Genomic DNA, 27,549 nt, shown 5'->3' with positions numbered 1-27,549 from the left:
AAATATTTGGAATGAAATGCTTCAACGCCCTGTTGCTAATTGAGCTTGATCAAACACAAATATTGTTTTTAAGAATTGAATATGGAAGAAATAAACAGTCAGTTTTTGATTTAATCGCGAAAAATGCCAATTCATTAATTACGAAAAATGTGAGGGTGGAAGATGAAATGTGTCGATATCTTTATTGCCTGATGAAGTAGACCTAATGTAAAGACCGTGTTTTATTAAATCGATGCGATGAAGCGAGTGAGAATAAGAAAACTCCAAACTTTTGCTTTTAATATCATCCAAGAAAAAATTGCAATTTCGCAGTGGTCTACGAAATAAAATATTTATTACGTGAGTTTAAATTCTTTACAGATGTAATTTGAAACGCACTATTATTAGAGAAATCTGTAATCATGAATGTCTGCTGGTGTTGATTTTTGTGGATCACATAAACAACATGATTTATTCAGAGGTTTCAGCGGCCTTGAAATGGAATTTCTTTATTGATTCGATTGATTGGAGGACATGTTACTTCTAACTAACCACATAAACTGATTTGATAAACAGTTCCATTCTTGAAATGGAATCAGAGAAATCTCTTTCATCTGGGAAGCTGCCGTAAAATAAAATTTATTTCCGAGACTCTTCTTGTTGTAAAAATTGAATTACTTTTCTAACATTAACAATCCAGGGGAGACAAAAAGTTTCCCGTATTATCGTACTGTCTACGACACAATGAAGCTCTTTTACTGCCCCGCAGCTGATACTATTTAATGATGCGTTATTCAAAAATATCTTGTTTCCTGGCATTTAATACGTGCGCATACCAACAAGAAAATTTTATTTAAGATTTACACCGGGAATTTATTTCAGTCGAGTTGAAAGTAATTCGCCCTCTAATCTACCCTTCTTAACTGTGAAGCTCCGTCTACGTCAGCAACGCATTTTGCATGCTGGTTATCTTCAAATAAATCTGATTAAATTGTAAAGCGTGATTTATTTTTTTTGGTTGTGTCTTGCTGAAGAACTAGTAGTTCTGTCGGCATGCGAGCTCCATATACGCCGGATTAGTGTACCTTAATTAATTACAAGTGCGAGATAAATCCGCCAGCGATGCTCAACTCGTTTGTAGTCTGATAAATTTACACTTTTACAAGCTCACCGAGGAAGCTTAGCCTAATATATGGTTCCTCTCGCTAAACGTTAATAAATGTTCGGTCTTACATATGAGCATGGTAATCTGAACTCGCGTTTCGTCTTACTGTACAGAATATTAGGTGGTTGATCTTGGGGTTGTCATCACGTTATCACTGTCAGGGGGGTTGCCACATATCAGTGTCAGACGTGCTAACTTACTGTTATCCTCGTTATCTAAAGTTTTTTACAGATCAGATAATCGGTGTCACATTAAAGGCTTAAAGTCCACCAGAGTGAGAAGTGGGGTCTTACAAATTTTTGTTTCTTGGATGGTTAAGTAAATAAGAGAAAAATTAGCGAAGTTTTTGTCCTCGATGCAAAAAGTGGAAGATTTTATTTGTAAAAATGTTGGAGGCGCCGGAAATTTTTTAATACTGTTTCTAGTCGGTAAAACTGTGTTTTACAAATCTTGTCATGCAACGAAATAAGCCAAGTTTTTTCAAATAGCAACTAACGGGTGTTCAAATGAAAAGTTCATCAAGTTGGCTATGACTTTTTGATGAAAGAAGATAGAGCGAAAATGGAATGATGTCTTCTTTGGCAGATGTCAGTCGTGTTTTGCGAGTGTAAGGTCCTTTTTTAATGGACCAAAAACATCTATCCGATAATTGAGTCACCAGATCAATATCTCTGTTGGAACAACGTAAAAAATGTTACACAGGAATTTATATCTTTATTCCTACCGTGTCACAGCAATGCAGGAATTGAAGCCAGCAGATTATCTAAGAAGATTACATCTGTGGAATTGGCTTGTCGACAACGTAGACAATAATGTCTTGGTGTGTATTTAATGCTTTCAACATAAAAAACACATCTATCGTCAAATAGGTTTTGTGTGGAAATAATTGCATCATTGGTTTTGTAGAAATGGTGGATGCGCCGGGAAAAATTGCAACAAATGCTTGATATTTCCGTTGTTTGTGGAGTTAAATTAGATATGAAAATTGTTTTATACCTAATTGTTTTAATAACATAATAATTTTTTCAACATCATCGAAAAGACCAAACAGACACTATCAGCAGAAAGCTTTTTTAAAAACACTAATTGACCTGTCTTTAGGTTTTTTTTCAAAAATTATGCGTTACGTTTTCATTTGGGTATTTCCAGACTTTTTGGACACACTGTAGATTTCGTCATAACGAATGTAATAAAGGAAACTACGTTTTTTTTATCTTTAACATCAAAGGAGGACAACTGGAAATTATTAGATATTTGCAAAAACTTGTTTGAGAATATATTTGATCTCATCACATGATCCCTTTTCAACAATTTTAGTTGGCTGAAATAAGGTAGTAAGAGGATATCACAGCTATAATATAAAATACAAGAACCTATCAATTTCTTTTGTTCTGATGTATTCAAAATACAGTCCCAAAAATACAGTTATCATTCATCAAAAAGTAGAGCTAGTGACGTCATTTAATTCATTCTTTATATTGGTTCAGCAGATATACTCGTAGATTAGATAAAATTTCAAAATTGTATTTTCATATACATACATAAATGATAATTATAAAGGAATAAACGTTTTTAATACTAGACATGAGAACTGCCAGATGATTGTATTACAAGAAAAAAAATAACAAAAATTACATATTGCTGTAGGGTTTTTAAAAAATGTTTTATTATTTGTGTAGTCTAGAAACCGAAACTTTAACCATAAAAATTCTTGTTTTGTGAGAATAGTAAACTGGCTGGGAAAGTTTTTCATGAAGTTTTTGACATTTTCGTTGTTTGTCGAGCTAGATGAGATGTGAAAATAAAATGTTATAGATTTCATGATGGTCAATCTAATAAATGAAACTGCATTTTCTTAGCTTTAACACGAAAATTGGTAAATTTAATTTGCGAAACTTGGTTTATCAATTTTATGGGCTACATAAAATCTCAGAACGGTTTCATAACTTTTTTTATTATTTAATATGTGATTCGTGCGTATAAAAACTGAACTGAAATGATGCGCTGGAAATGTTTTTCAACCCTGCATCTTTATATGTTTGTTCTTTGTCGAACTAGATAAGATACGAAAATTGTCTAGACAAACCTATTTAATAAAGGAAACTACCTTTCATTTATTATTAGCAATACTTAGTTTATTAGTTTTACAAGTTCGATAAAATCTCAGAACGATGTTTGATAAATTTTTATAATGAATCCAACGGAATGAACCATAAGTGTTCATCTTTAAAACCACCCAAGAAAATGATAAAATTATAGTTTGAGGAAAATGGTGGATGCGCGGGGAATCGATGGCAACAAGCTATACAATTGATCAAAAAGAAAACAAATCAGAGGAGGCGTTGCAAATTATGTTGTAGCGGAATTCTATGCAAATAAACGTTCAATGCATGGGCGTAGACAATTTACGTAGACAATTTATGGTCTCAAACGCTACTTTATAATAAATCATACCTCATGACTTTTCGACGTTGAAATTATATTGTCCATTTTATTATTATTATCTGATAATGGAGAAAATTTATAAAATAAACAAGAGCAACATTTTACATTCGTAAGAATGGGTAATTTGTCAGTTTTATTGCCAAACGCGACGCCATTAGTAAGTAGATTTTTCCCGGAAATGTCAAAGAAAGGTCAACGATAACGTAGAAAACAATTTTTCGATTTCGGCAAAGTTTACAGACGTTTACTGTAATTGTGAGCAACAATTATCCCAGAAAAAGTGGTAAAATGTTTTTTTTTGTACTCATACCCTTGAAAGCGACGTTTCCAACATCCAACGCTCACTCAGCAACGAGTGTTTCCCGATCGACTCGAATGTAAAAATTGCAAAAAACACTGGCGCTTTCAGGCATTAAAAAAAATCGGTCTTGATAATAATAAAATTTAGTTCATAAAATACAACTTCCCTGGATTTTCCTTCATTAAAAAATTAGGGAAATATTTATAATCATTGAAAATTGTTCCTACAAATTCACAAAATTTTGCAAAAATTGAAATGTCAAATGAAGCAAAGGTCACTGTCTACTTGGTTTTATGTTCGTTTATGTTTAATGTATTAAAACAAAAAAATTTAATTTAATGTTCGTACAAAAAATATTGTACGAACCACTTGCGTGAAGACATCTTCCGCTCATCCGCGCATTAATTAAAGGCACTCGCTTCTTCGTCGCTCGTGCTTTAAAAAATGCGCCCATGCGAGAACATCGTCTTCTCGCACTTGGTTCGTAAATAACTATTACAATTGAAGATAAAGCATTAGTTATTAATAATAGACTTTTTGAGAGGTAAACAACCAATCAAAAGACTGCATAGGAAGTATGGTTTGTTTTCTTTTTGATCAAAAAAGTCTGGAAACACCCAAATGAAAACGTAACGCATAATTTTTGAAAAAAATCTAAAGACAGGTCAATTAGTGTTTTAAAAAAGCTTTCTGCTGATAGTGTCTCTTCGATCTTTTTGATGACCTTGAAAAAGTTATTATGTTATAAAAAAAATGCTGTAATAGAAAACGTCCAAAACGAGTTTTTTCAGGAAGTTTCTCATCTAAACTGAAAATTTTTTTGACCGTCGGATAGACAATTAAAAGATCTATTAAAAAAGATAGTAAAAATGCGACATTGCCATTTAAAAAAAACCTCTTATGACATCATAACTCTTTCAAGGTCATCAAAAACAGCGAACAGCTACCATTAACAGAAAGCTTTTTGAAAATGCTAGTTCACTTATTTTACGTTTTTCTCGAAAATCATTCGTTTCTATTTTATTGGAGTGTTTCCAGACTTTTTGGACACACTGTATATCTGTGTCTTCGACTCTAGAAACTTAGACAGATATCCTATTTAAAAAAATTATATTGGTAAGATTTAACTCTTGAGAAAAACTTTCAAAATCTTTCTGATTTAATGAGTTACCGAGAGGAAAAGCACAACCAGAAATCCTTTCGTAAATGCGGCATTATGCTTCATTGGATCTGTTAATATGTAGATTTTATTGATAGTATTTTTAAATATTTTCTCATAACCGAATAACTACTGGTTTTCGTGAATTTTATCCTTTTATTTGTTTACATAATATTGAAAAACCAGATGATTTCCTTTATAAACTATGCGAGGACCGCAAGACCATGTGTTGAAAATGGTGGAGGTGCCGGGACAAAATATGATTTCTGCTTGTTTGCGATGCCGCGAACGGCGAACACCGCCCTAACGGGTCGTTTAAGTGACAAACGCCCCAAAAAATTCCGATTAACTCCTCCATCTTCCGAAAAAAGCCATCGCAAGAAACGAAATAATCTCCCATGTTTTTATCAGTTTCGCCTTCATCCTTCCCAACACCGAAAAATGTTGATCCGCCGAGCGCGCTCGCCTCCTCCGTCTTGACCTGGCCGCTTCATCCCCGGCTTTCAGCTAAAGCGTTTTTGATATCATATTTTCAAAGAACTTCCTCCATCTGGCGCCGCAATCTGCGACGACCCACTTCCAGCCAGCCGCCGAGATTAAAGAATAATGTGCAACAGCATTACTGTTCTCGCAAATAATCAAATTTCGCAACGGACCAGGTGCTCCGCCGCCCTATTAAACACGTGTCGGGGACGGGATAATCGTCTGCGGAGTTTTTTCACTCTGGAACATCTGGAAAATTGCTCCGGCACAATCGCCACTTATGAGTTGCGGCAATAATTAACGCGAAACTCCGCTCCCAACTCTCGATTGTTTCGAGTGGCGACGTCTGCGAAGTTCTCCGGAAAAACCGCCTCTTGCACCTGTTGAAGTGTATCGGTTTTTCGCAGGTTTTTCATGCAGATGCGAGAGCAAACAAGTTGTTTGCAGGAGCGGATGGCACCGGTTCATACAGAAGACGCAGTCAAAGCTCGCTCCGTTATTAAAAACGCGAGCTTTCGCTGCATCCGAATCGCTCCCGATAGCAAGTCGGGAAAACTATTTCCCCGGAAGCTCTGTCCGAAATGCTTTTTACCATCGCACAAAACTCAAACACGCCGGCTTTATTAACGACGATTCCGTTAATTTCCGAGCACGACTTTATCTCCCCATTGTTTCCATCTTTGTGTGATGAGTTACATTGTTGCGGTGTGCTCCTGTCGGAAAAACTAAATTGCAATTGTCGTCATTAAAGGCGAGTTTAGTGCAGGACAATGTTGCGGCGATAAAGCCGGTGACAAATTTTTCATTTTGCGGCCGTGATAAACAAGAGAAGAGTTTTCCCGGGAACAATTTACAGTTTTTCCGGACACTAGGGGAGTCATTTTGTCAATTCAGTTCTTAACTAAAGTCGACGATGAATCGATAGAGACTCTTAATTCGACGCAGACAACAAACTCAGCTCAACTGTCTATTTCGATATCTGTGCAGGTTGTTCTGTAATTGAATAAATATCTCGGTTCGGAAAAGAACTGGTGAATAAAAGATTCAAGAACTCATTCCGACTCTCATCTAAGATTTTCTCCGCTAGAGACCTCTTTTGTGATAGCTTCAACGGGCTAGATCTCACCGAGTGGGACTTCGCAAGGGTCTATTCTGGAGGTAGCGTTGTTCCAATTATGTAGCGTGAGATTTTCACAAAACTCCAATCGAATTCTTTCAAAAGAAATTTAATCTAATTTATTATTGCAACTTGTAAATAACAATTTTCTCCTCTCTCGATGACTTTGATGTATTAACATGGAGACCGACCCAGAAAGGTGGTTTTTGTGCGGATATTTTTCTTCACTTAATCATATCGCCCAGCATTCATCACAAACTCAGCATATTCATTAATTACGGAATTTATTGAAGTGTACAACAGCAAAAGTACAATTTTTTTGTTGCATCGCACGCGAGTTTTAGCACATCGGTAACACCACCACCACCAAAAAGAAAACTCTTGTTTGCACACTTCGTGGTAATTCCCTTTTTTCTCGGTTCATTAGTTACAATGTTAAAACGTAACTCGACGGAACACTCCGGTGATAAATCACGTGACAAGCTGTAAGAACATAAATCTTGATCAGAAAAAGTTCCGTTTGATTTAACAATAAAACAGTTAACGAGCAAACATTTTCCCCTCGCTCGAACAATAAAAAATTAAGCTCGTTTGAATTTTATTTTCTCTACATCGAAACAAGCCATTCTCATTAAGCACGATAATTATCAACTTCGTCATAATTTAATTAGGCACTAATGAGTACGTCTCCAAACAATGCAACTTAAACAAACTTTAAAATCAAATAAACGGCTTTGCTCAAGCGACTGTGGCGCGTTTCACGTTTCACATTGTGGATTTACGTACAGCGAGAACCAAGCAAAACGGCTCCGGGACTCCGGTCAGCTGAAATGGAGGCAAGGGAATAAGTAAGTAACAAAATCGGTTGCGGTAGTTTTGGGGCCACCCATCCAAATATTGACCGCAGTAGGCGTTGCTTAGCTTGTCTAATGTCCTCTCAGGTTTGTTATTCCTGAGAGATCTCTTGACTCGGGAAGAGTCGTTTGATGGGCAAATTAATGAATTGCGACCAATCGTGATGATCAGGGGTTCATAGCCCAAGGCACAGTTTTATGGGGGTCCTCCTCGTGAAAATTAAATGGATCGGCGTGAATTGAATAAAATTGGGTCTTAAAAACGACGTTAGGGCTATTAAGCGAACGACACACTTAAAGTTGTTGGGGAGAAGGAGGCGATAATATGGTGGAGATACGTGGCCCACACAAACTTGGAAACTTAAAATGCCGTTTTTTATGGGGAATACGTTTCGTTTGGCGTTTTTACTGCCGATCAACCTCCAAATCGTACATCTAAATTCGTACAAATTCGAAGGTGTGTGTAAAGTCGGTCTTTTAACCCGGCACAGACCATGCCGCATAAAATTTGATAAGATCCGATTGTCTGAAATTGAAATTTTCGAGATATTTCTTCCGGCCATAAAGCGAGCAGCGCTCGGCGGAGGTAGCGGCATTCGTGGTTATGCACGAGTTCACTAATTAAATTATCATAAATTAAAAGTAATGTGGGGAAATTGGCCGTTAAACGTAAGGGATCTGGAAGGTAGGTGGGATCGATGAAAACGGAAAGCTCCGTTGCACCTTGCTGCATCGGTGGTTGCCTACGCCGTCACTTTTCATCGTTCGATCGGTCGATTTTCGCGATATTTTCAATCGCATGTCGGTACTTAACGAACCGACGGGTTTTAAACTGTAGTTAACGTCATGGAAGAATTCGCCAATAAGGACGGGGATTAGCGAAGTCGTTTGATGTTGGAGACGGCGACCGAAGGCGGCGACACGACGCCGTTATCGCCCTTAACCACTTAAAGCGACATCCCGACACGGTTTACTCACGTGGCGAGGTTTTGGCGCTTTGCGACAAAATTTCCAAGGTATTTCGACTCTATTTCTGTAGTTTTGATTTGATCTAAAATGCATTCACGTTGTTTTGGCATAATGGGAGGCCATGGAAATTTTGCATTTAATTTCGTAGTAGTAAAGCTGTCTGTTGAATTAGGTTTCGTTTTTCTAAGTTTGAGGTTATAAATAGCATCAATGTCTAGTGCATTGTTGTCAGTTTTACTAGTTTGCAATAGAAGAATACTCAGACATCGCGGAAAATTGAGCAACATGTTACGTTAATTTTGATAGGTCCGCAGGCACTTTAGTGACGGAAACCGAACAGTGTGTCCAACGTTAAAAAAATAAATCATGGTGTCTCATTTTGTCAAAATAATGTGAAGGGTGTTTAGGTAAATAATATAAAAATCTCCCATCGTAATTGACATAAAAGCTCGAAAAATATAAAACATTTTTTGGCATTCCGAATACTTATTTCAGTAAAATATTTTTCAAAATTTTGAAAGTAACTTGACTCTTTTTTAAAAATGTGAAAATTTTCTCTTCATTAATACGATACTTAAACAGATGTGCAACATTGCAACATTGTTTCTCAAATTTGAAAAACTTCAGTAAAATATTTTTCAAAAATTTCGCGTTTTTAATTAATTTTGACTCATTTTCAAAATATTATTTTAAATTTATCTGCAGTTAGCACAATGTTTTAAACGATATGTGCACAATGTTTTCCTTAATTTTGAATAATTTTGTAAAATACTTTTGAAAATCTCGCCAAACATTGTAAGTAAATTATGGTTTCCATTTAAAAAATCTGATTTGAATTATTTCCTTCAATTTATAAGATATATTATCTAAAACAACATTGTTTTTCAAATTTGAATACGCATGTATTTTGCAAAATATTTTTTAAAAATTTCGTGTACAATTTGTACCAACCTAATTGATTTTGACTTTCATTTTCAAATTTTGATTTGATACTTGTTTCTTAATTAGTTCCCAAAAACGACGCACAGCACTAATGCACTACAATTTTTTCTGTTTTGAATATTTTTGAAAAATATTTTTCAAAATTTCGTCAAAATTGTGCAATCGGGGGTCACGACCACGACAACTGGTGGAATTTCGGTTAAATCTGTTTGGTACCATCACACTGGACAATTTACTAAGTCTGAGAGTCAAAACGTTTCAATGTGAAAGTCAAAATGTCTGTATTATCTCCGTCCAATTCCTCTCTCAATTTTAAAGTTAATAAAATAATCGCGTCCTCGAGCGTGATGCATGGGCACCGTTTGGTGGGTGTCGTATTTTATCGCAAATATAATATTTGCTTATAAATCACTTATATCTTGACAGAACTATAAGTTGGTAAGCGTGTCGCCTCGAAAAAGTCGTCTCGGAACCCCTCGCGATAAAATTATGTTGAGTGCTGTGCGCACACATCAACTTTGAAAATGTCTGTTTCGAATTGATGTTAAATTTATCGTGAGGAATCTGTAAAGTATGTTAAGAAAATAATGGATCTTATTGGAAAACTTTTTCGCTTTACGAGATAACTGGAGGATAAATTCGAGATCAACGAGAGTTTATCTGCATAAGCTTCGATCGTTTTTTCTCCTGGTGAGGAATTTAAATCGTGGAACGTCTTCCGCGGCGCCGCCCCTCTCGCACCATTAGTGATTTGGCGGCGCGGTCACTTGACATTTGAAATTTAAACGATTTTGATTTTTAATCCCGTCCATTATTCAAAATAACCCAGTTAATTTTAGTGTCTCGTTGACATCTCTAAAGAAGGTTGCGCCCACGCCCGTCAGATGACATTTCAGATCGTCGAACTTGCTATTTTTGCATTTTGCAAAATAATTTATCAAGAGGATTTCGCCGTGATTTACTCGACGATTTATTTTCTCAACCTTGACACCTACCTCCAAAAAATTCATTTATTCTCGCTCGTCGATTCGTTTTTCACGTGCTGGAGTAAATTTTCGAAAAAAAAAATTAATTCCATCGCTACAAGTACGATCGCATGTCGAGAGCAAATATGACGGAAATACAAACTAATGAAACGCTAATTCATTAAATTAGGGCCGAAAGCTTTGCGTAATAAAAACGTCGAGATCCGTTTTGTAGTTAATAAAAATTTCATTGCGCCTTCCCTTCGTGTAATTTTATTTGTATTCGCTGCAGAGATGTTTATTTCTTGTAGAGAGTCCTGCTTTCGTCGCTCCTCCTAGAATTATTTATTTCACGGATTAATCCCCCAATCGAGACGCAATAAATCAGGACTTGACGTATTAAAAACAACAGCAATATCGATCGGAGCAGGATTAGTCGGGAGCAACAGGATGAAGTGGGCAAAATGTGTTCTCTATGACTCTATCAGGGGAAAGGTCAAGGCGCGATATGGAAATTTGCGGTTTCGGCGTAAAAATCACGCGAGCTCCGATTTACGTTGGCAAATCACGAAACATTGATAAATTGATAATATTAAGGAAATGACGAGGGGAACGGCCGGAATAGTTTTACGAGTATTTTTCGTTGGCGGCGAAAGGTTGCGTTTGTGGCAGAGATTTTGAGAAAAATCGAGCGCGAATGTGGTCGTGAAGTCGGCCTCGTCATGCATAAATAACCGTGCCCCAGGCTCGACTTCCTTAAAAGAACAAAGCAAACGGCGAAATCCGTATAAAGAAGTCACAATTACGGAATAAGAGGCAATTTGGGTTCGCCGACGCACGAGCTCGTCACCGATCGTCGCTCCTCGCGATGACTTAAGAGTGACAATTGTCGAAGCGGCGAGCAATTAAGCTCGTCGTCAACAGACGACTTCCCCCGGCCCGACCTTAAGAATACCAATTAAAATCAATTTGTTGGCAAGCAGAGCGACTCCGAATAAACGGAACATCAGTAAACAACATTAAAAGATATAATTTAGAGCTTTACTTAATTTCATCAAGTTCGCCGCAAGTTCCGACCCGGGGCTCGAACAAAATTAAATACAAGCCGACGCGCGCTTCCTTTCTAATTAAGTCGGATTGCGCAAAACTCGAAAGAAATTGTTATTGCCGGCGGAATTAATTTATTAAGGTGGACGCGGCAGATGATTGCTTTCTGGGGTGGAATTGTCGCGCCGGATCGTTCAGGTGCATCGATTTTTGACGGATCGTTAAGTAGGTCAGGATTGGGGTCTTTTGCAGTTGACACGGAACGAATAGTTCACACCTCAAAAATGAAATTCTAAAAAATGACACTCCTTCACGGTATTCTCCCGGAAAGTAGGTCATCAGATTGTCGTCTTTGAACTAGAAACAAAACAGTCAAAAGTCACCTCAGGTCTTATAAAGGATTTGCAAAAACTAAATCGTTAGTAATGGAGTTGTCTCAGCTCGTCGAGCTGAATATCGCGGGGAACTCACAAAGCTCACGGTGATTTAATTTTTAATTCAAGAAAGAACCATGCGGAATATTATAAATGACAATCAAATATTGAACCCTTTAAAACTAGCAATAGTACTGAGGTTTATGGTGTTGACAGGAAATCAAGCGAAATGTCCGCTTTCGTTGTTTTCTGACCTGAGCCTGACGACGATTTGAGCGTGACGATTTTAGCGTGTCGCGTGACGATTTTAGCGTGTCGCGTGAAACTAATTCACTGCCCGTGTGGTGCGCCTAAAGAAGTTTTCACTTCAAAAACTGATTGAACAACTATTAACAAAATTAATACATTTTCCAGATATATTAAATAACTAAAATTGTTGAAATTCGCAACAAGGAATCAATCAATAACTCAAAAAATTATCGTCTGGTTTCTCTCATTGCGACTAGGGTTAAAGTGTTTGAATTACTTGCTTCGACTTCATCTCGGTCTTCAATCTCTGGGCTTAGTACAAAAATACTCACTTCTACTCTTAACGATATGATCTACTATTTCTATAGTGTATGGGTTTATTTAAAACAGAAGGTTTATTTTAATCGAACAAACAATTTAGAAGATTTACTGCAGCGAATTCGCTCTAAAATGGAACGAAAAGCCCTGACATTATTGAGCGCAGTGTACAAAGTATCGGTAAGTGCCAAATGGTTGGGAGGGAATAATTTCAACATTTGCGTTAAACTTTATTGTTAACCTTAGATAGTTGCTTGTATTTGTTTGACGTCAATTAAAATTTTTACATTAAAAACGAAATTAATTTTTAAAAATAAAATTTGCCACATTCTCAAAAAAAAAATTGTTATGTAAGGTACCAATTTTTTTCATTCATCGTTTAGGTAGTAGGAAGGTCTATCAGAAACAGATGAAAAAAATGGGGGTTGCCGTTTAAAAAAATTGGTGATGACGTCATTGCGCAAAAACCTTGTACGTCACAGGATGGCATTTTTCAAAATAAAATCCACCTGTCCGAGCGATTTTCCAAAAAAACATCACATAACGCTACTATGAATTTTGTTTCAAACTTTATGTTCACACTGTATAAAAAGGATCACGAAACCATAAGCTGCAAGCGACAAAGTGTCAGCAATATCAGCTTTACGTAACGTTTTGATTCCATTATCTTTTGTCCCATCCGAAGAAACACAATTTTCCCCGATTTCTCAACACCGTCTCCATTCTTTTCATTTGTGCTTTCATTATGGCAAAACCACGTACTTATCTCTTTATTTGTTGGCCTCAAGAACTACACCGAAACTTCATTCGATTCGCTATAAAGTTGTCGTGTTCACGTTTCGTGGTTTCGTTGCATTTTTTCTTTTCCTCTTGTTTTGGTTTCCCGCACGGATCGCGAGTGGATAATATAGATTGCGGGATTAAAATTGAATGGAGACATTTGTAAATAAAGAACGAGCGGGTATTTTTAGTTGCACCGTAGACTATCGGAAAATAATTATTACAATTGACAGTCGACATCGATCGCTGCCTCAAGTGGACTACTAGATGGATGATAATAATTATTTTGTTAGATAACGTGTCCCCCCGAAAGAACACTGGTTGACAACATTGTTACCGTCAAAATTGAGTTTCGGAGATATTAATTCCGACCGTGATCAGGACCTAATCCCGCAGAAATAATAAATTTGTTTTGACGCGTTCGCAATCAAACATATTGATCTGAGGGATCAGGACGAAAGCGGAAAATGAAATAGTGATTTTTCGATTCGGCACGATCGACTTCGACTTTTAATTCGAAGGTTCCGCTGTTAAACGCTTGGTGCGTCGTTGCAAACAAAGAAAGCTCTCGTTTCTTTCGTTCCCTGGGCAAACAAATGTTTTTTCTCGTTTTTTTTTTGTCCCCGGCAAGAAATTCACGCTGGAGCATGCAGGTTTCGCGATTCCGACTGTGGAGTTTTTCGTGGGAAGAAGTTCGTGTCAGGCGCCCCCGGCCCCGTCATCCGCCCCTAATTACCTTGAAAACTTCCCAAGTAGCAGAAAAGGGCAGGACTGCGACTCCTACCAGGAGATCTGCGACGGCCAGCGACACAATGAAGAGATTCGTGACCGACCTCAGTTTGGACGAACAGAAAACTGCGGCTATGACCAGACAATTGCCGACTATGACCATGACATTAATGAGGGCCAGCACCGACAAAGAAAGGAGCAATTGCGGTTCACCCCAATTGACAGCTTCCAGAAGTGCCGCACACGCGGACGCGTTTAGTGTATTTTGCATCACATTAGCACTTTTTCGTTCGATTTTATCACCAACATCGTTATCATCACCCCGGCAACTACATTAAATCGCCCGAATCACAGACATTCTCCAGAAGAGGAAATTATTTAGAACACCGACACGGTAATCTCGTTATATCCTTCGTCGTTTCCATAATGCGTTTCGCTGCTTGTTTATCTCTCGAGGACCTCATCTTCTTAATTGGAAAACCCTGAAACAGATAATGAAGCAATAATTAGATTTTTGAGTGCGTTTGCTTTGATTTTGACGGGCCTTATTGGCGACAATTACGACCCGGCGATTAGCTAATGGATCAGGCGTGTCCTTTCACAACCTGCCTCTCGACAAAATCCAAAAAGGATTTACTCTCGCGCCTACGGTTTCGGAAAACATTGGCGCGATTTTTTCATATTACATTTTTACATTAACAGATTCGTAACTTAGACACACTTACAAACCCTTTGTAACTGATTACCTCTCGATCGAGCTTTCAATTAATATGCCGATAACAATAGTGCCAGTTATAATATCGGGTTTTCATTAAAATTTCCCGTCAAAGTTGCCGTTGAAGAGTCGATTGTGAACGCATCGCTCGTCAGTCTGCAGATTAAAAACACAAACAACGCAAAAAGTGAGTTTGATTTTAACAACTCATCAGAGTTGTAATCCCTGGTGCGTTCACAATCGACGCCAACTTTGACGGGAAATTTTAATTAAAAACACAAACAACGCAAAAATTGAGGTTAGATTTTAAACAGCTGATCCGTGATCCCTAATCCGTGGTGCGTTCACAGTCGATTCTTCAACGGGACATTTTAATGAACACCCGATATAACAAGTGGTATGATTATTATCTATGAATGAAACCGAACTGCAGATTCGACGGATCCGTAACACAAGTTGAACGTGCTGCTCCGGTTTCACGAGTCGTGTCATCGCTTATTAATCATATGACGAGTTTGTATTTGATGAGAGATATAAAGACTCAGAATCATTTAAATCCATAGACAAAGGTTATTGGCTTTGCTTTTCGATAGGTGTATTTTTTGGGATCAAATTTGTGATTGTTTTCTTATATCGGCGATGTTCTCCTCAACTTTTCTCATTTTATAATAGCGCAATTTAAAGAAACATTTATAGCTGTCAAATTTGACAAATGTCATTACCGTTAGAAGCGGACCAAAATAAGATAGTTGGTTGTTTTGTTTTATACAGGGTCATTGAATGTAAAATTTGTCGCTCCATACGAATGAATACACACACCTTTCACACAATTGACACTATTGACAGTACAGTTATATGTATTTGTATAGAGCGGCAAAAATTTCATCATGACTTTGTTTTAGTGACAATAAACCAACAAATTTTAAATCCTGAATGGTTTAAAAAAATTTTGCTCCGTAAATTATAATTGTTCGTAAAAATAGAATTTTTTTACGATAGCTCTGTTATCATTGGGCCGCTTTTTTCTGAAATAACGTCGAAGCTCCTACTTGAGTTTTATTTAAGCAAGAAGGAGAAGCAATTTTCTTTAAATTATGTCCTGGTTCAGACTTTATCTCGGACAGTTATCAAGACTGGATGGATAAGATTAGTGTTAATGAGATAACTTTTGGATTTGGCGTCAAGATGTTTCTTTTGTCGTTCTCACGAAGTAAGAGATGGATTTAAAAAAATCAAATTGCGAATAAAAATGATGGTTGTGCTGGGAGCAATGGTCTACGATGTTTAACAATAAATAAATGACAGATTAATTTCGACAAATAATATACATAATTCGATTAAGCAAAATGTTATGAAGCATTTATAACAAATTAAAAATATTTGTGTCAAATAGCTAAATCTTTGTTACAATAATAAAAAACTTTTTTAAATGAGTAATTCCCACGTACATCAAACGTACGTGTTTAGCCAACCAGAGCGCTTGCTTTCATCCAATCAAAAATGTTTATCGCGGTAAAAACGTCCTACTACTCTGTCTGTTATCTGTCAAAAGTGATTAAAATTGCATGCTACTCCTGTCAGATTCTAAAATTGTTTTTAATAATTCTGGTTTTAATAATTGTATTATAAATTAGTATATTAAAGAACGAGTTTTATAAGGGTTGATTTGGCGCACGAGTCCCAAGTGTAGAAAACGACCCGTAGGGGAGTTTTGTATAGGACGAGTGCGCCAATGCCCCTTTAAAACGAGTTTTTTATGTTATTTTTTAGAATTTGCACCCTTGTTTTAATGTTTAAATTAAAAAATTAAATTTTCAAATTCTAGGGAATTTTGTATTAATTGGTAATTTAACGTAATGGATGCAACTACATCTGCAACATATGATAAAAAGTAGAGTTTGAACATTAATATTGGAAGTTTTTTGGTGTAAATGAAAATAATACACTGAAATATTGATAAAAATTTTCTTAGAGATCTATTAAATCACGAGTGCTTTAAGAGATAGCCATAAACGACTCCAAATTGAATACAATAATAGACCTATTAGAGACGCAGATTCTAAAAAAATAATTACCTAACGTTAAAGGTATTGCCAAAAATAACACGATGATTTTTAATATCTGATAAATTTCCCAATTTTCACTTAAACATTTTTGCTTTAGACAATTTTACTCGTTGATATTTGGACATTTTTATTCAAAAGTTAAATCCTTGAGCTAAAGCTCTCAGGCCTAACCAGAATAAAAATGCACAAATTCAACTCGTAAAATTGTCAAAGCAAAAAGTTTTCGTAAGACTGAAATTTGTTTCCGATAAAAAAATTAGGTCTTGTTATTTTACCTTCGATAAATTATAATTTTTGTAGTAATTATTTACATCACGCATTTCAACCAAGTAATGACATACTTTACTGCAGGCGTTGCGGTAATAAATGTTTTATGGCACGCCACGCTGTAAAGTAAATAATGGAGAAAATTAATGAAAACAAATAAGATGATTGATTTTAACACTTGACTTTTCAAGGCCAGAACTAAATAGCTGTTGACACGGTCATTTTTACTTCCGAAAGCAGATCTCGGCTAAAAAACTAATTCCCTCTTTGTAAATTTTCGCAAAAATAAAAATACAAATTTTACTGTTTATGGTGTTTTAAATATTCTGAGCCGTCATAAATTAAATTTTGTACGCAACACCTGGAATGCCATATTATTATCACACTTGTGACACTCTCTCGTCCTAGCCCTGCAAACTTTCAATATGTGCAATAATAATATCTATACCTCACTAGTTGCGTAAATAATAATTATTGTTTTATTTATTTTTTATTATTTTGATTTTGATATAAAATGTCTTTCAGCAACTTACTACTACACGACTGAGCTTTTATTATGATAGTCACCAAATTTGATTAATAGTACAGTTAACATTTGTATTTTGTCGTTATCATTAGTTGAGAGGTGATTAAAAGTTTTATAAAATTTACAATAAAAAATGGTGGATGCGCTGGGAGACATGTCTTGTGCTACAATAATACATATTAATTAAGTATTAACGTTTTTTGTGTCACTTCCAAATTTTGGTTACGCTAGATTTCTTGTTGACCCGTTAAGTTAGTACAGGGTTATTATAAATGATAATAACATCGTAGTTGGCTTGGCGATTAATTGTAGGTGTGCCGCTTTATATGAATAAATTCCTACCTGACAGTTGAGAGATTTCTGGCGGTAAAAACTACGGCCATCTGCGATACTAGTCTCATGTTACGAGGCTAGCGGCACATTCAAAATTTATGTGGTTCTCTACCCCAACTACGATGTTATAATCATTGATAATAACCCTTGTTCTGGAACTTCCTTCGCTTGATGATAATAAATTCGTTGTTTCATATAATTGGTTTAAAAATGGAAAAGTTTTCTAATTTATGCACCAAAAAATTTTGTTCGGTGATGACGAATCACGTTTTTGCGAAAGCATTTTTCGAGTTATTTAAGAAAATCCCCTACCCCAATTCGGTGACAGTTCCTTTTCAGTTATTTTTAGTTAATCGTACTCCGAAACATGCAACGCCGTAATAACTTGATTTTTTAATGCATTCGCTTTGATTTTAACGATCCCGATTGAACAATTACGCCCCGACGATTAGCTAATGGATCCGGCGTCCATTTTTCAAATTTCCCTTAGAAACAATCCGCCCCAGTTCCATCTGGCGGCGCCCCCATCCCGGCGTTTTTTTTTTCGAAATTCGATTAATTCCCAAGAAGCGGATTAGCCCGGGACATGCCTTAAGCCCACTCAAATTAATTAGTCGCATTTTAAAATCGCGTTGAATAAGTTATGGCGCTAAAGAGCTCTAAATGCCTGTCCCTATTAATTATTACGGCGCCTCATCCAGCGACATCCATAAATTCCTGCCGAAATGCCAGGTTAGTTTTCATAATCTGGCGTCTTATTAATTTTAAATGACGTACGAGCCGGCGGGATCGCGACAAATTAAAAACGACGCGTCCGGTTTCATTTACGGGACGGCCGGAGGCTCGAACTGAAACGATTGCCAATTAAGTGCTTTAAAGCACAGAATCAGCTGTTTCGCCGGAGGTAATTTATAGGTTTGAATACTAGCCAAGAGATAACGGCGGATGAACTCTCTCGAAATGCGCAACTAGGGTGCGAAATAAATTTGGCGCGTTATGGGAACGGCTTCTGCTCGGCTCGTTAACATAGGCGTTATCCTATTGGAGTTCGGGGGGGTGTGCGATATTAAAATGTGAACAGCTAGTTAAGTTTCTGCACGGAATTTAATGCTCTGTTTACTGTCAAAAATTCCTTCCCCTTCAAGGGTGTATTAATTATCTGACTACTCGGTCGGGATTCATCGGCGCGATGCGATGTGTAAATTTTCAAGGATTCGCCGCGTGCAGAACAGGATCTCTCCCGGGCGGGAGCACGTCCCGAAAAAATTGTTTGCAGCCGCCTCGGTCAGAAATTTAATTAAGGAATTCGAGCCAGCGTCGGCGATTTATGAATTTGCGGTGGTAATTTCCAGGACCCCTCGAAAGCACAGGATCGTCCAAATCTTCAGGGTTTTTTTTGATGGGACAAGTGAAAGTGGGACCTACTTTGATGTTACGCTTCTTCTCAAACGCGGTATCTTTATGGCGGAGTCGCTCTCATCGAGTTGAGTCGTTAATGAAATTGTTTGTCTCTTAAGGACGTGCCGATGTTGTTTGTCGTTTTTGGCACTTAACGAGATTGGAAAAAAATCTTGAGCGAATATCTAAACTAATTGATCCGGTATGACTCTATCAAGTGTGAAAAGCTGTTTTGACAGAGACGAATAATAGATGCAGCAGGATCATTTTGTAAATGATTAAGTAGCGATAACGATCACTTGTTTGGCACATTGCCGGAAATGTATCAACATTAAAGATAATTTTTATTTCCATAAAACGTAACGTAACTTTTAGAATTTTAAAGTGAGATAATAGGTATTTACGATGTCAGTATCGTAATGTCGTTTTACGACACGAGATGGAAAAATAGGCCGACGAGGACGTTGGCCGAGATGAATAACTCATCGAGTGTCGTTATATGATGATTTATCTACCGTTAATTATTACTGTAAGAAGTAATTAGTAAATGAGAAAAAAGAGAATATACAAACCAAACTGGTAGACTGCAGACATTTTTTATTTCCGTCACGCTTCTGTCACCACTGCGAAAATGTAAATGAGATACGCTATACAGGCCAAGACATCGAGATTGCAGCAAACGTGACTTTTGCAACTTTGATGCCAGCGAAATCTCGACAAAATATGTAAACTTTAGTTTGCGTGGCACTCGTTCGGTAAAGTAATGATTACCAATTATGTATTTTGAAAACTATACCATATCGTGAACTTCTGTGATTTATTTTGTTGGACTTTCCCCCAAGTTAAATTCATTTTAATAAAAATAATCGTGACAGTTGTATTAAGACTTAAGAAAAAGTAGTTAATGATGTGAAAAATGAAAAAAATTAATATAATATCGAACAGAAAGGTGAAATTAAAATGTTTTGTTCGCTACCTTCCTAGAAAGTAAGTCTGTATTCATAGCTACCAGTGGGTGGATGAAGGTTTCTCTTTCGTTCACTTCACTTTCGCTCACTGGTTTTCATTCACTCATAATTTTTCCATTTTTTTTTGATAACGTAATTTTGATTTTTTAGGTAACATTTGGTACCTCGTGGCACATTTCATCTTTTTCCACAATTTCCACAACGTGCACACAACTACTTTATTGGCGTTACAGAACTTTGTTAATTTTGTATTTTATTTTTTTCCATAGCAACAGATCCGTCCAAAAATGTGATTTATTTTTATTTAAAATTTTGAATAGAAAGTTACAGACTCACTTTCCAAGGAGGTATCGAACAAAACCGAATACAGCACTCATCGCTTTCGTTCACTTGAATTGCATCGTCCACGAACACGCAATTCGCGTGAACGAAAGCCGTGCTTTCCTCACTCTTACTGTAAATAACTGTTGTCCAGTGGCAAACGGTGTAAATTAAATTGAAAACTTTACGTTGAACATTATTTTTTATTTTAACATATTTATTGTTATATTCCTATTTTTATTGTTATATTTATGTTGTTTTATTTTGTCTTCTCGTAAAATGCTTGAATTATAAGATTCAAATGTATTACCACAACAGTAAAAAAAAAGAGAATCCTGATTGCAGTCCCATTAGAAATTTCTGTATCTTCACAAACTGTAAACATTTTGCTATCAAATATTAATGACATTTTCTTTAGATATGTCAATTATTCATGGTTTAGAAGGGATTGCAATTAATGATTAATTTAAAAAGCAAAATTATTTTCTGACAGTTCACAACCTATAGAGGGTTAAATAAAGTAATTAATAATGAAGGACTGATAATTTTCATTCATAAATATCTCTGAATAAATAAATATATCGTACATTTTGTTTCAAAGCTCTACTTAACTGTATGAAAGCTGTTTCATTGAATGAAATAAAAAGTATCAGATCGAATGAATGGTGGATGCGCCAGGACCAACTATATTTTTTATTTCAGAAATAAATTTTCATGGGAACAGAAATGTTATTAAACTGTGCCTATCTGCCTGGTTTATCGTCGGTCATTTAGTTTTTGAAATTTACGAAGCTTTGGTCGAAACCGGAAATGTATCGTAAAATAAATCGGAATTATGGTATTAAGTCGTCACGATTTTTGAACAAATTAGTTGGTGTTAAATATTGTCTAAAAAAATCTTGTTTGCTCAACTCTTTAATTAGTAGACGAAAGTTTTAACTAAACGAGATGATTATCACCGGAAGTTCCGTTTAAGTTGCGAGAGTTTTCATAACTCGGAGCATGGAGCATCACCATTTTAAATTACGATTTCTAAATGAAATATCAGAAATAATTAACACCCGGATAAATAGGAAAACTTTACCTTCAGTTTGTTCAGTTCTTTCGCAAAAGTTACTTCTCGTTAGTGCTCATAAGATTCATTAATTATCCGAAGGGTTGGTTGCAACGTGTCTCGGCAACAAACAAAATAATGCAGAGGAACATGAAGACGTTTCTTTTTTAAACATGTCGTTTCTAGTCAGGAGTAAAAAGCTCCTCGCACTTGACATTTTTCATCGGGTCGCGGATCGATTCGCGAGGAAATTCGCCGGTGAATTTTAAACAAAGCTCGGCGATCACTCGCTCGACTGACTGCCATTGAAAAGCCGGAATTGGAAATTAAATCGTCCCCAAGAAAAATTAATTATTAGAAGCGCGACCGCGTCCTCGAACTCTTCGAGATCGCGATCCCACTAATAGCCCTGAGACTATTCCGAACGAATCGATCCGGGTGTTATTTTAGTGTCCGGATCGGGTTTCTAATTAAATCAGGAGACAAAACAGTCAGTCAGCCCACACGAAAAATTAATCTATCGTAAAAGGATCCTCTTAGCGGTGTCAATACGTTGTAAACAGAAGCGGTCGGTGTCGAGACATTTATTAAAGCCGCGATAACCCCGGAATATAAACTCAGCCGGAAAGAATTTAGTTAGGAGACCCGATCCGGATCGCCGCCAGGCGAAAGCTCCATTAAACATTCTCGAGAGGATGCGCCATGTATCGGGTGCCTAATCAGGAAGGCAACACGATTTCGGCAAAAATGACGACGGGACCTTATTGCAACGGGCGGGACGTGTTTGGTCATTCGTTGCATGTGTGCAGGCCCCATTATGAATGCCGAAACGCCAAATCAATACCAGAAACACCTCGACGTTCAACTCGAATCGGATAGATCTTGGGGGGGCTATTTTTAGACGAGCGGGGGCCCGGATTATGTGTCGGTCGAAAAATTAGGAGGGGATTTTGTTTAGTTAATCTCCATAACTGGGAACGTTAGATTAATATTTAAGTGAAACAAAGGGACTTTAATTACGGGAAGAATGGGATGATCGATACTGAAAGCTCGGTTTTAAACGAAAGCTGACAGAGCTGTTTTTACTGTTGCTCCAGTCGCTCCTGGATTAACCCTTTTTAAATCGTCGATTAGTGGAAACTCGTTCGATTTGGGGACGATTTCGGAAGTTGTTAGGAATTGAAATGGGGACAAGTGCGCCACTTTATTGTATTTTAAAATACTAGTACTCGAGCAGAGTTGGAAATGGCGAGAACTAAATGAAAAATGTGCCAGTGCAATATCAAGGTTCTGAACAAAAGTCCTACACTCAAATGAAGACCAAAATTCAGCTCAAGCGAAAACATACAAAACAGTTACACTTGTTTGAATTTTTAAAAGCACAAATTTAAAACATTAATTTTTACCGCACTCGTGTTCTTTTGTGGAAAAAGCTCTGTTTTCAAATCTACAATTTTTAGAGAAATGCAATTTCGCTTTTACTCGTAATGCAAATTTAGGTAATTTTTACAAATCAAGGGAAGTGTCGCTTTCGTTGTTCTCCGGCCCGAGCCTGACGACGATTTGAGCGTGTCGCGTGACGATTTTAGCGTGTCGCATGAAATTATTTCACTTGTGTGGTGCGCCTAAAGAAGTTTTCACTTCAAGGTCCGAGCCTGACAATGATTTGAGCGTGACGATTTTAGCGTGTCGCGTGACGATTGTAGCGTGTCGCGTGACGATTTTAACGTGTCGCATAATTCACTGTCTATCTGCACCTGAAAATGATGTCAGATTTTGAAAAAAATTATCTTGCCAGGTGGAATTTTACAACGGGGTGGATTTGGTTTTCGTTCTCGCTCACGAGACAAGGCACGGTCATTTGAATATTGTACTTTGAAGGATTTGCTTGTGGTGTTGCCTCCTCCACCGATACAAATGCAGTCTGCTTTAGTAAATTCTGTCCCAAACCCACCGGAGCATACAAATGTTGAGTCTTAACTGTGCACAGTTAGTGCTTTCCGCACAATTTTCAAGCATTTTACGAGCGGAAGCCACATCATTCAGTTTATCTTTGTTTCAGTTGCATTATCATCGTTTTGCACCAGATCATTTTTAACGGTTGGTGCAGTTTCGCCGCAAATAAATAAAGTGGTGGATATACGGCCGACAATTAAAACCTCAAGTGGCCACATTTGCCTAAAACAAGCCGAAATCGGTGCGAGATGGCCCTCAGCTCCGGCGCCGCAATATGCTAATGAAAATTTAATGCAGACGGTGTTAATGCACTGGTCGATATCATCGCGGTCATAAATGATTCTTCAATATGAGGGTCGCCCATGCCGAGCGTATTATTGTGCGCGATTGTGGTTGTCAGTGACGGAAATGATTTCGGTTCGATTGACATCAGTGTCAATTCACTCAGCAGCGCTATTGTTTTGCATGATCCCGGTTCCTGGGACCGGGGAAAATTTTTAATCATCATAAAAAGCAAACGACCAAATCAAAAACGCCATCTGTCTTCATCGAGATAATGAACGAAACAAAATAAAAAAAAAAGCGAGGGGGAGTGCCAAAACGCTCGGAAACGAATCGGCGATTGTGCGAATTTTTTCGCCGGAAAGGAAAACTTCCACGTGCATTAAATATTGACGGATTCTGAGTGATTGAGGCGAAGTTTGCGTCTAATCACGTTACGGTCCCATTTTCTCGACTGATAACCGAGTTACATGCGTGGAAATTGCGTGAAAATTTCGTCCGGGTTTTTCACCAGCTGTCGTAACCCAATCGAGGCCGCGAAAATTGTCCCGGAAGCTGTCACGTGTCGATTACATTTATTAACCGTGATCGATTGTTCTGCACATTTTGCATATGTGGGTGTTGGCGTCCCACTCGATTCGGAAATGTCGCAGTTCTTCAAAAGGTGATCCTGGGAGGATGCGAAATCGGAAATGTGACAATAACGAGGTCGAAGTCCAACCACACGAAGATTTGTCCTGACAAAGCCGCCCTAAACGTCGACCTGCTCGTGTCACATGATGGATGACTGATTACGGCCAAATTAACAACTCTGCAGCCATGGCGTAGCCCCAAAATTAGCATAACAACCTGATCTAATTTATGTGTCTAGTTCTCGTGAATCGCAGCCCGGATAATAACAAAGACGCCCCTTGTCTGCGTACGCGAGCTGAAAAAACAACACCCTCGAACCATCGAAACCTCCCAGTCAAATCTGGAAATGTAAACACTTTTCCATAAGAGGAGCGGACGCGTTTTGTTAGTGACGCCTACTCCAAGGCGCCATCTCACAGTCATTAGCAAAATCGATGGGCGAAGAGCGCCGCGCATCATTTAATCCTTTGATGCGTGCGTTTTTGTAGTTCGAGTGTCGATGGAAAAAGTGCCGTTCAATTAGTGCAAACGATTTATGCGATTGGATGTGTTGCGTGAATGCGGTGTTGCGAGATGGCGCCACGGATAAGCTCTAACGGGTGAAGTCGAGCGCAGCCAAGATATAAACACGGGTCTCTGCGTTGGAAGTTTTTCGTGACCCATTTTATTAGTTTTTAGAATCTGCGTCTCTAACTCTCTAATAGGTCTATTATTGTATTCAATTTGGAGTCGCTTATGGCTCTCTTAAAGCACTCGTAGTTTAATAGATCTTCAAGAAAATTTTTATCAATATTTCAGTGTATTATTGTCATTTACACCAAAAAACTTCCAATATTAATGTTCAAACTCTACTTTTTAACATATTGTTGCATCCGTTACCTTGAATTACCAATTAATACAAAATTCCCTAGAATTTAATTTTTTTATTTAAAAATTAAAACAAGGGTGCAAATTCTAAAAAATAACATAAAAAACTCGTTTTATAAGGGCATTGGCGCACTCGTCCCATAGAAAACTCCCCTACGGGTCGTTTTCTACACTTGGGACTCGTGCGGCAAATCAACCCTTATAAAACTCGTTCTTTAATACACTATTATTAATTTACATTTAAGTTGGAAAATTGTCGGTAATATAATAATCGAAGTAATCATTTTTTCCCAAAATACCCCAAATTTCTCGGTTTTTCATGTTAGAAGTTTCCTATTGATGGAACAACATGTATGTACGTAGATATTGAACAAAAAGATATTAATACCCAAATGTTATTTATTTCTGAAGCTAAATGATTCTTGGATTCATTGATTTTCAGGCAATAACAAGTACATACAATGTTTTCATTTGATGGTATTGGAAAATTCGTGATAATAAAACCATTTGCCTGTTAGTTTTTTGATTTACACTAAGAAAAATAAGAGAAATAATAATATGCAAAATGATTCTTTAAAAACTTTAACCAATCAAATTCTTGATCCACGTGGAAGTAGGTACATACTTTGGAAGAGCTTTTGGTTGTATTGAGAAATTATTTATCACATCACCCTTGTTTTGTATTTTCGGTATCCCTAATTTCTCTCGACATCGTTTTTTTTTCTTTTGTTTGCTTCTCTTCTAAATTGAAATGTGATAGAGGTCTTGATTTTCTCATGGGCTATGAGTCATATCTGCGCAAACGACACTACAAACCGAGCGAATAACATCGTCATTCGTAACGTTTTCACTGGTTTATCGTTACCACCTTCGCACAGATATTTCCAAGGTCACAGCCCATGAGAGAATCCAACACAACACACTTTTGCATATTCCAACATATCTACAGAAACCATTGTGTCCTTATGTATTTTCAACCAAACCTAGAGAAAATTTGGCAAACTTTTTTACACCGCAATTATTATCTCCGTAAAAATATTGAACCATTCTCAAATACTCTATCTGAAAAATAATTATGTTCTTTAAAACAATTTTAATAAACTTAAGCACATAACATTTTTGCTTTATAAAACAAAAATTTCCGATAATAATGCGGAAACTAAAAAATAAAATTGAAGAAAATCGGTATCCTGGCAAATATGAGAATATTTCCAGGTTTTTGGATTGAAACACGACCGCGCAGCGGGAGTGTTTTAACAAAAACCGAGCGATGTAAAATGCCTACCGCGTTAGTAATGTATTATTAATCTTTTCGGCCGACAACTCGTTTTCTCAAATTTGAAATTTGTTGTAACCTATAATTTTGCAAAACCTGTCAAAAACTGACATTTGATTAATAAAATACCAGAAAGTTATCTATTATACCGACAACTGATATGCTTACGATTTATACCACAAGATGGCGCCATCAAAATTCACAATTTTTCAGAAGAAAGCATTTAAATTATGTTAATTTTCGAAAAGTGAACGGATCAGTGGTAGCGGTATCTTGTCTTAGTATAAATGGACTTTATTTATGATAAGCTAACAGTTTTTTTTGGAGGTTCCTGAAAGCTTAAAATTTGCGTGGTATTTTACACACTCCGTGCGGTAAAATGACAGATAGTTTGATTGTTGTGTAAAAATCAAGATACCGTAGCTGTTCAAAATGTGTAAACATGTCATTTAGAGTTGAGGCGGCCAAAAAGTTCTTTTCTTCTGTTTTGGCGCATGGTTTGCTGATGGAATGGTCCAAACATGTTGGTAATCCTCATTTGTCATCAATACGACCCTCTTCGTTGTCGTTCTGAAGCAAAACTCGCTCTGAACACGTCGAATTTTTGACACAGCGAAAGATTATTATTCCTGTGTTTAGTTTGAAATCTGGCGTCGTTGGAATTAATCTCTCAAGTACGTAGGCGATTATCTGTTCTGGGAGAATTTACGATCGTTCCTGTCGGGTGTCTGTGGCTGACAATCAAATAGCGAATTACTTAGATTAAACTAGTGAAAATCCTTGTCAGTTCGTTCTTAAACCTAATCCGGAAATTGCGCGAATATAACATATTGACCCGGAACGCCATGATTATTTGTCCGGAGACGTTCTCGTCTTCGCTAAATTGCTTCTAAAATTTTTCTTCGACCATTTGCGACAGATGGGAGTAAAGAGAACAAGCGCACTGCAGCCTGCAACTCCTCCGTCTTAAAGTGAACTCCCGCCGGCCCGGCTTCGCATAAATTCATTCAA

The 27,549-nt window shown here is 37.1% G+C and overlaps 1 protein-coding gene across 3 annotated transcripts in view; it reads right to left on the bottom strand.

Annotated features, from left to right (window-relative positions):
- Oamb (Octopamine receptor in mushroom bodies) overlaps nucleotides 1-27,549 on the bottom strand; it is a 105,322-nt gene that overhangs the window by 25,020 nt on the left and 52,753 nt on the right. For all 3 annotated transcript variants that reach the window (XM_069041129.1, XM_069041127.1, XM_069041128.1), the window contains one exon: nucleotides 13,884-14,358. In XM_069041129.1, coding sequence (XP_068897230.1) covers nucleotides 13,884-14,147 — 264 coding nt within the window. In that variant the 5' untranslated portion in view covers nucleotides 14,148-14,358. The remainder of the gene's footprint in view (nucleotides 1-13,883; nucleotides 14,359-27,549) is intronic.

Source organism: Tenebrio molitor, chromosome 3, assembly GCF_963966145.1.
Source record: "Tenebrio molitor chromosome 3, icTenMoli1.1, whole genome shotgun sequence".
NCBI classification, from domain to species: domain Eukaryota; kingdom Metazoa; phylum Arthropoda; class Insecta; order Coleoptera; family Tenebrionidae; genus Tenebrio; species Tenebrio molitor.
The sequence above is the reverse complement of the archived record's forward strand: the minus strand, read 5'-3'. Positions and strand labels throughout refer to the sequence as shown.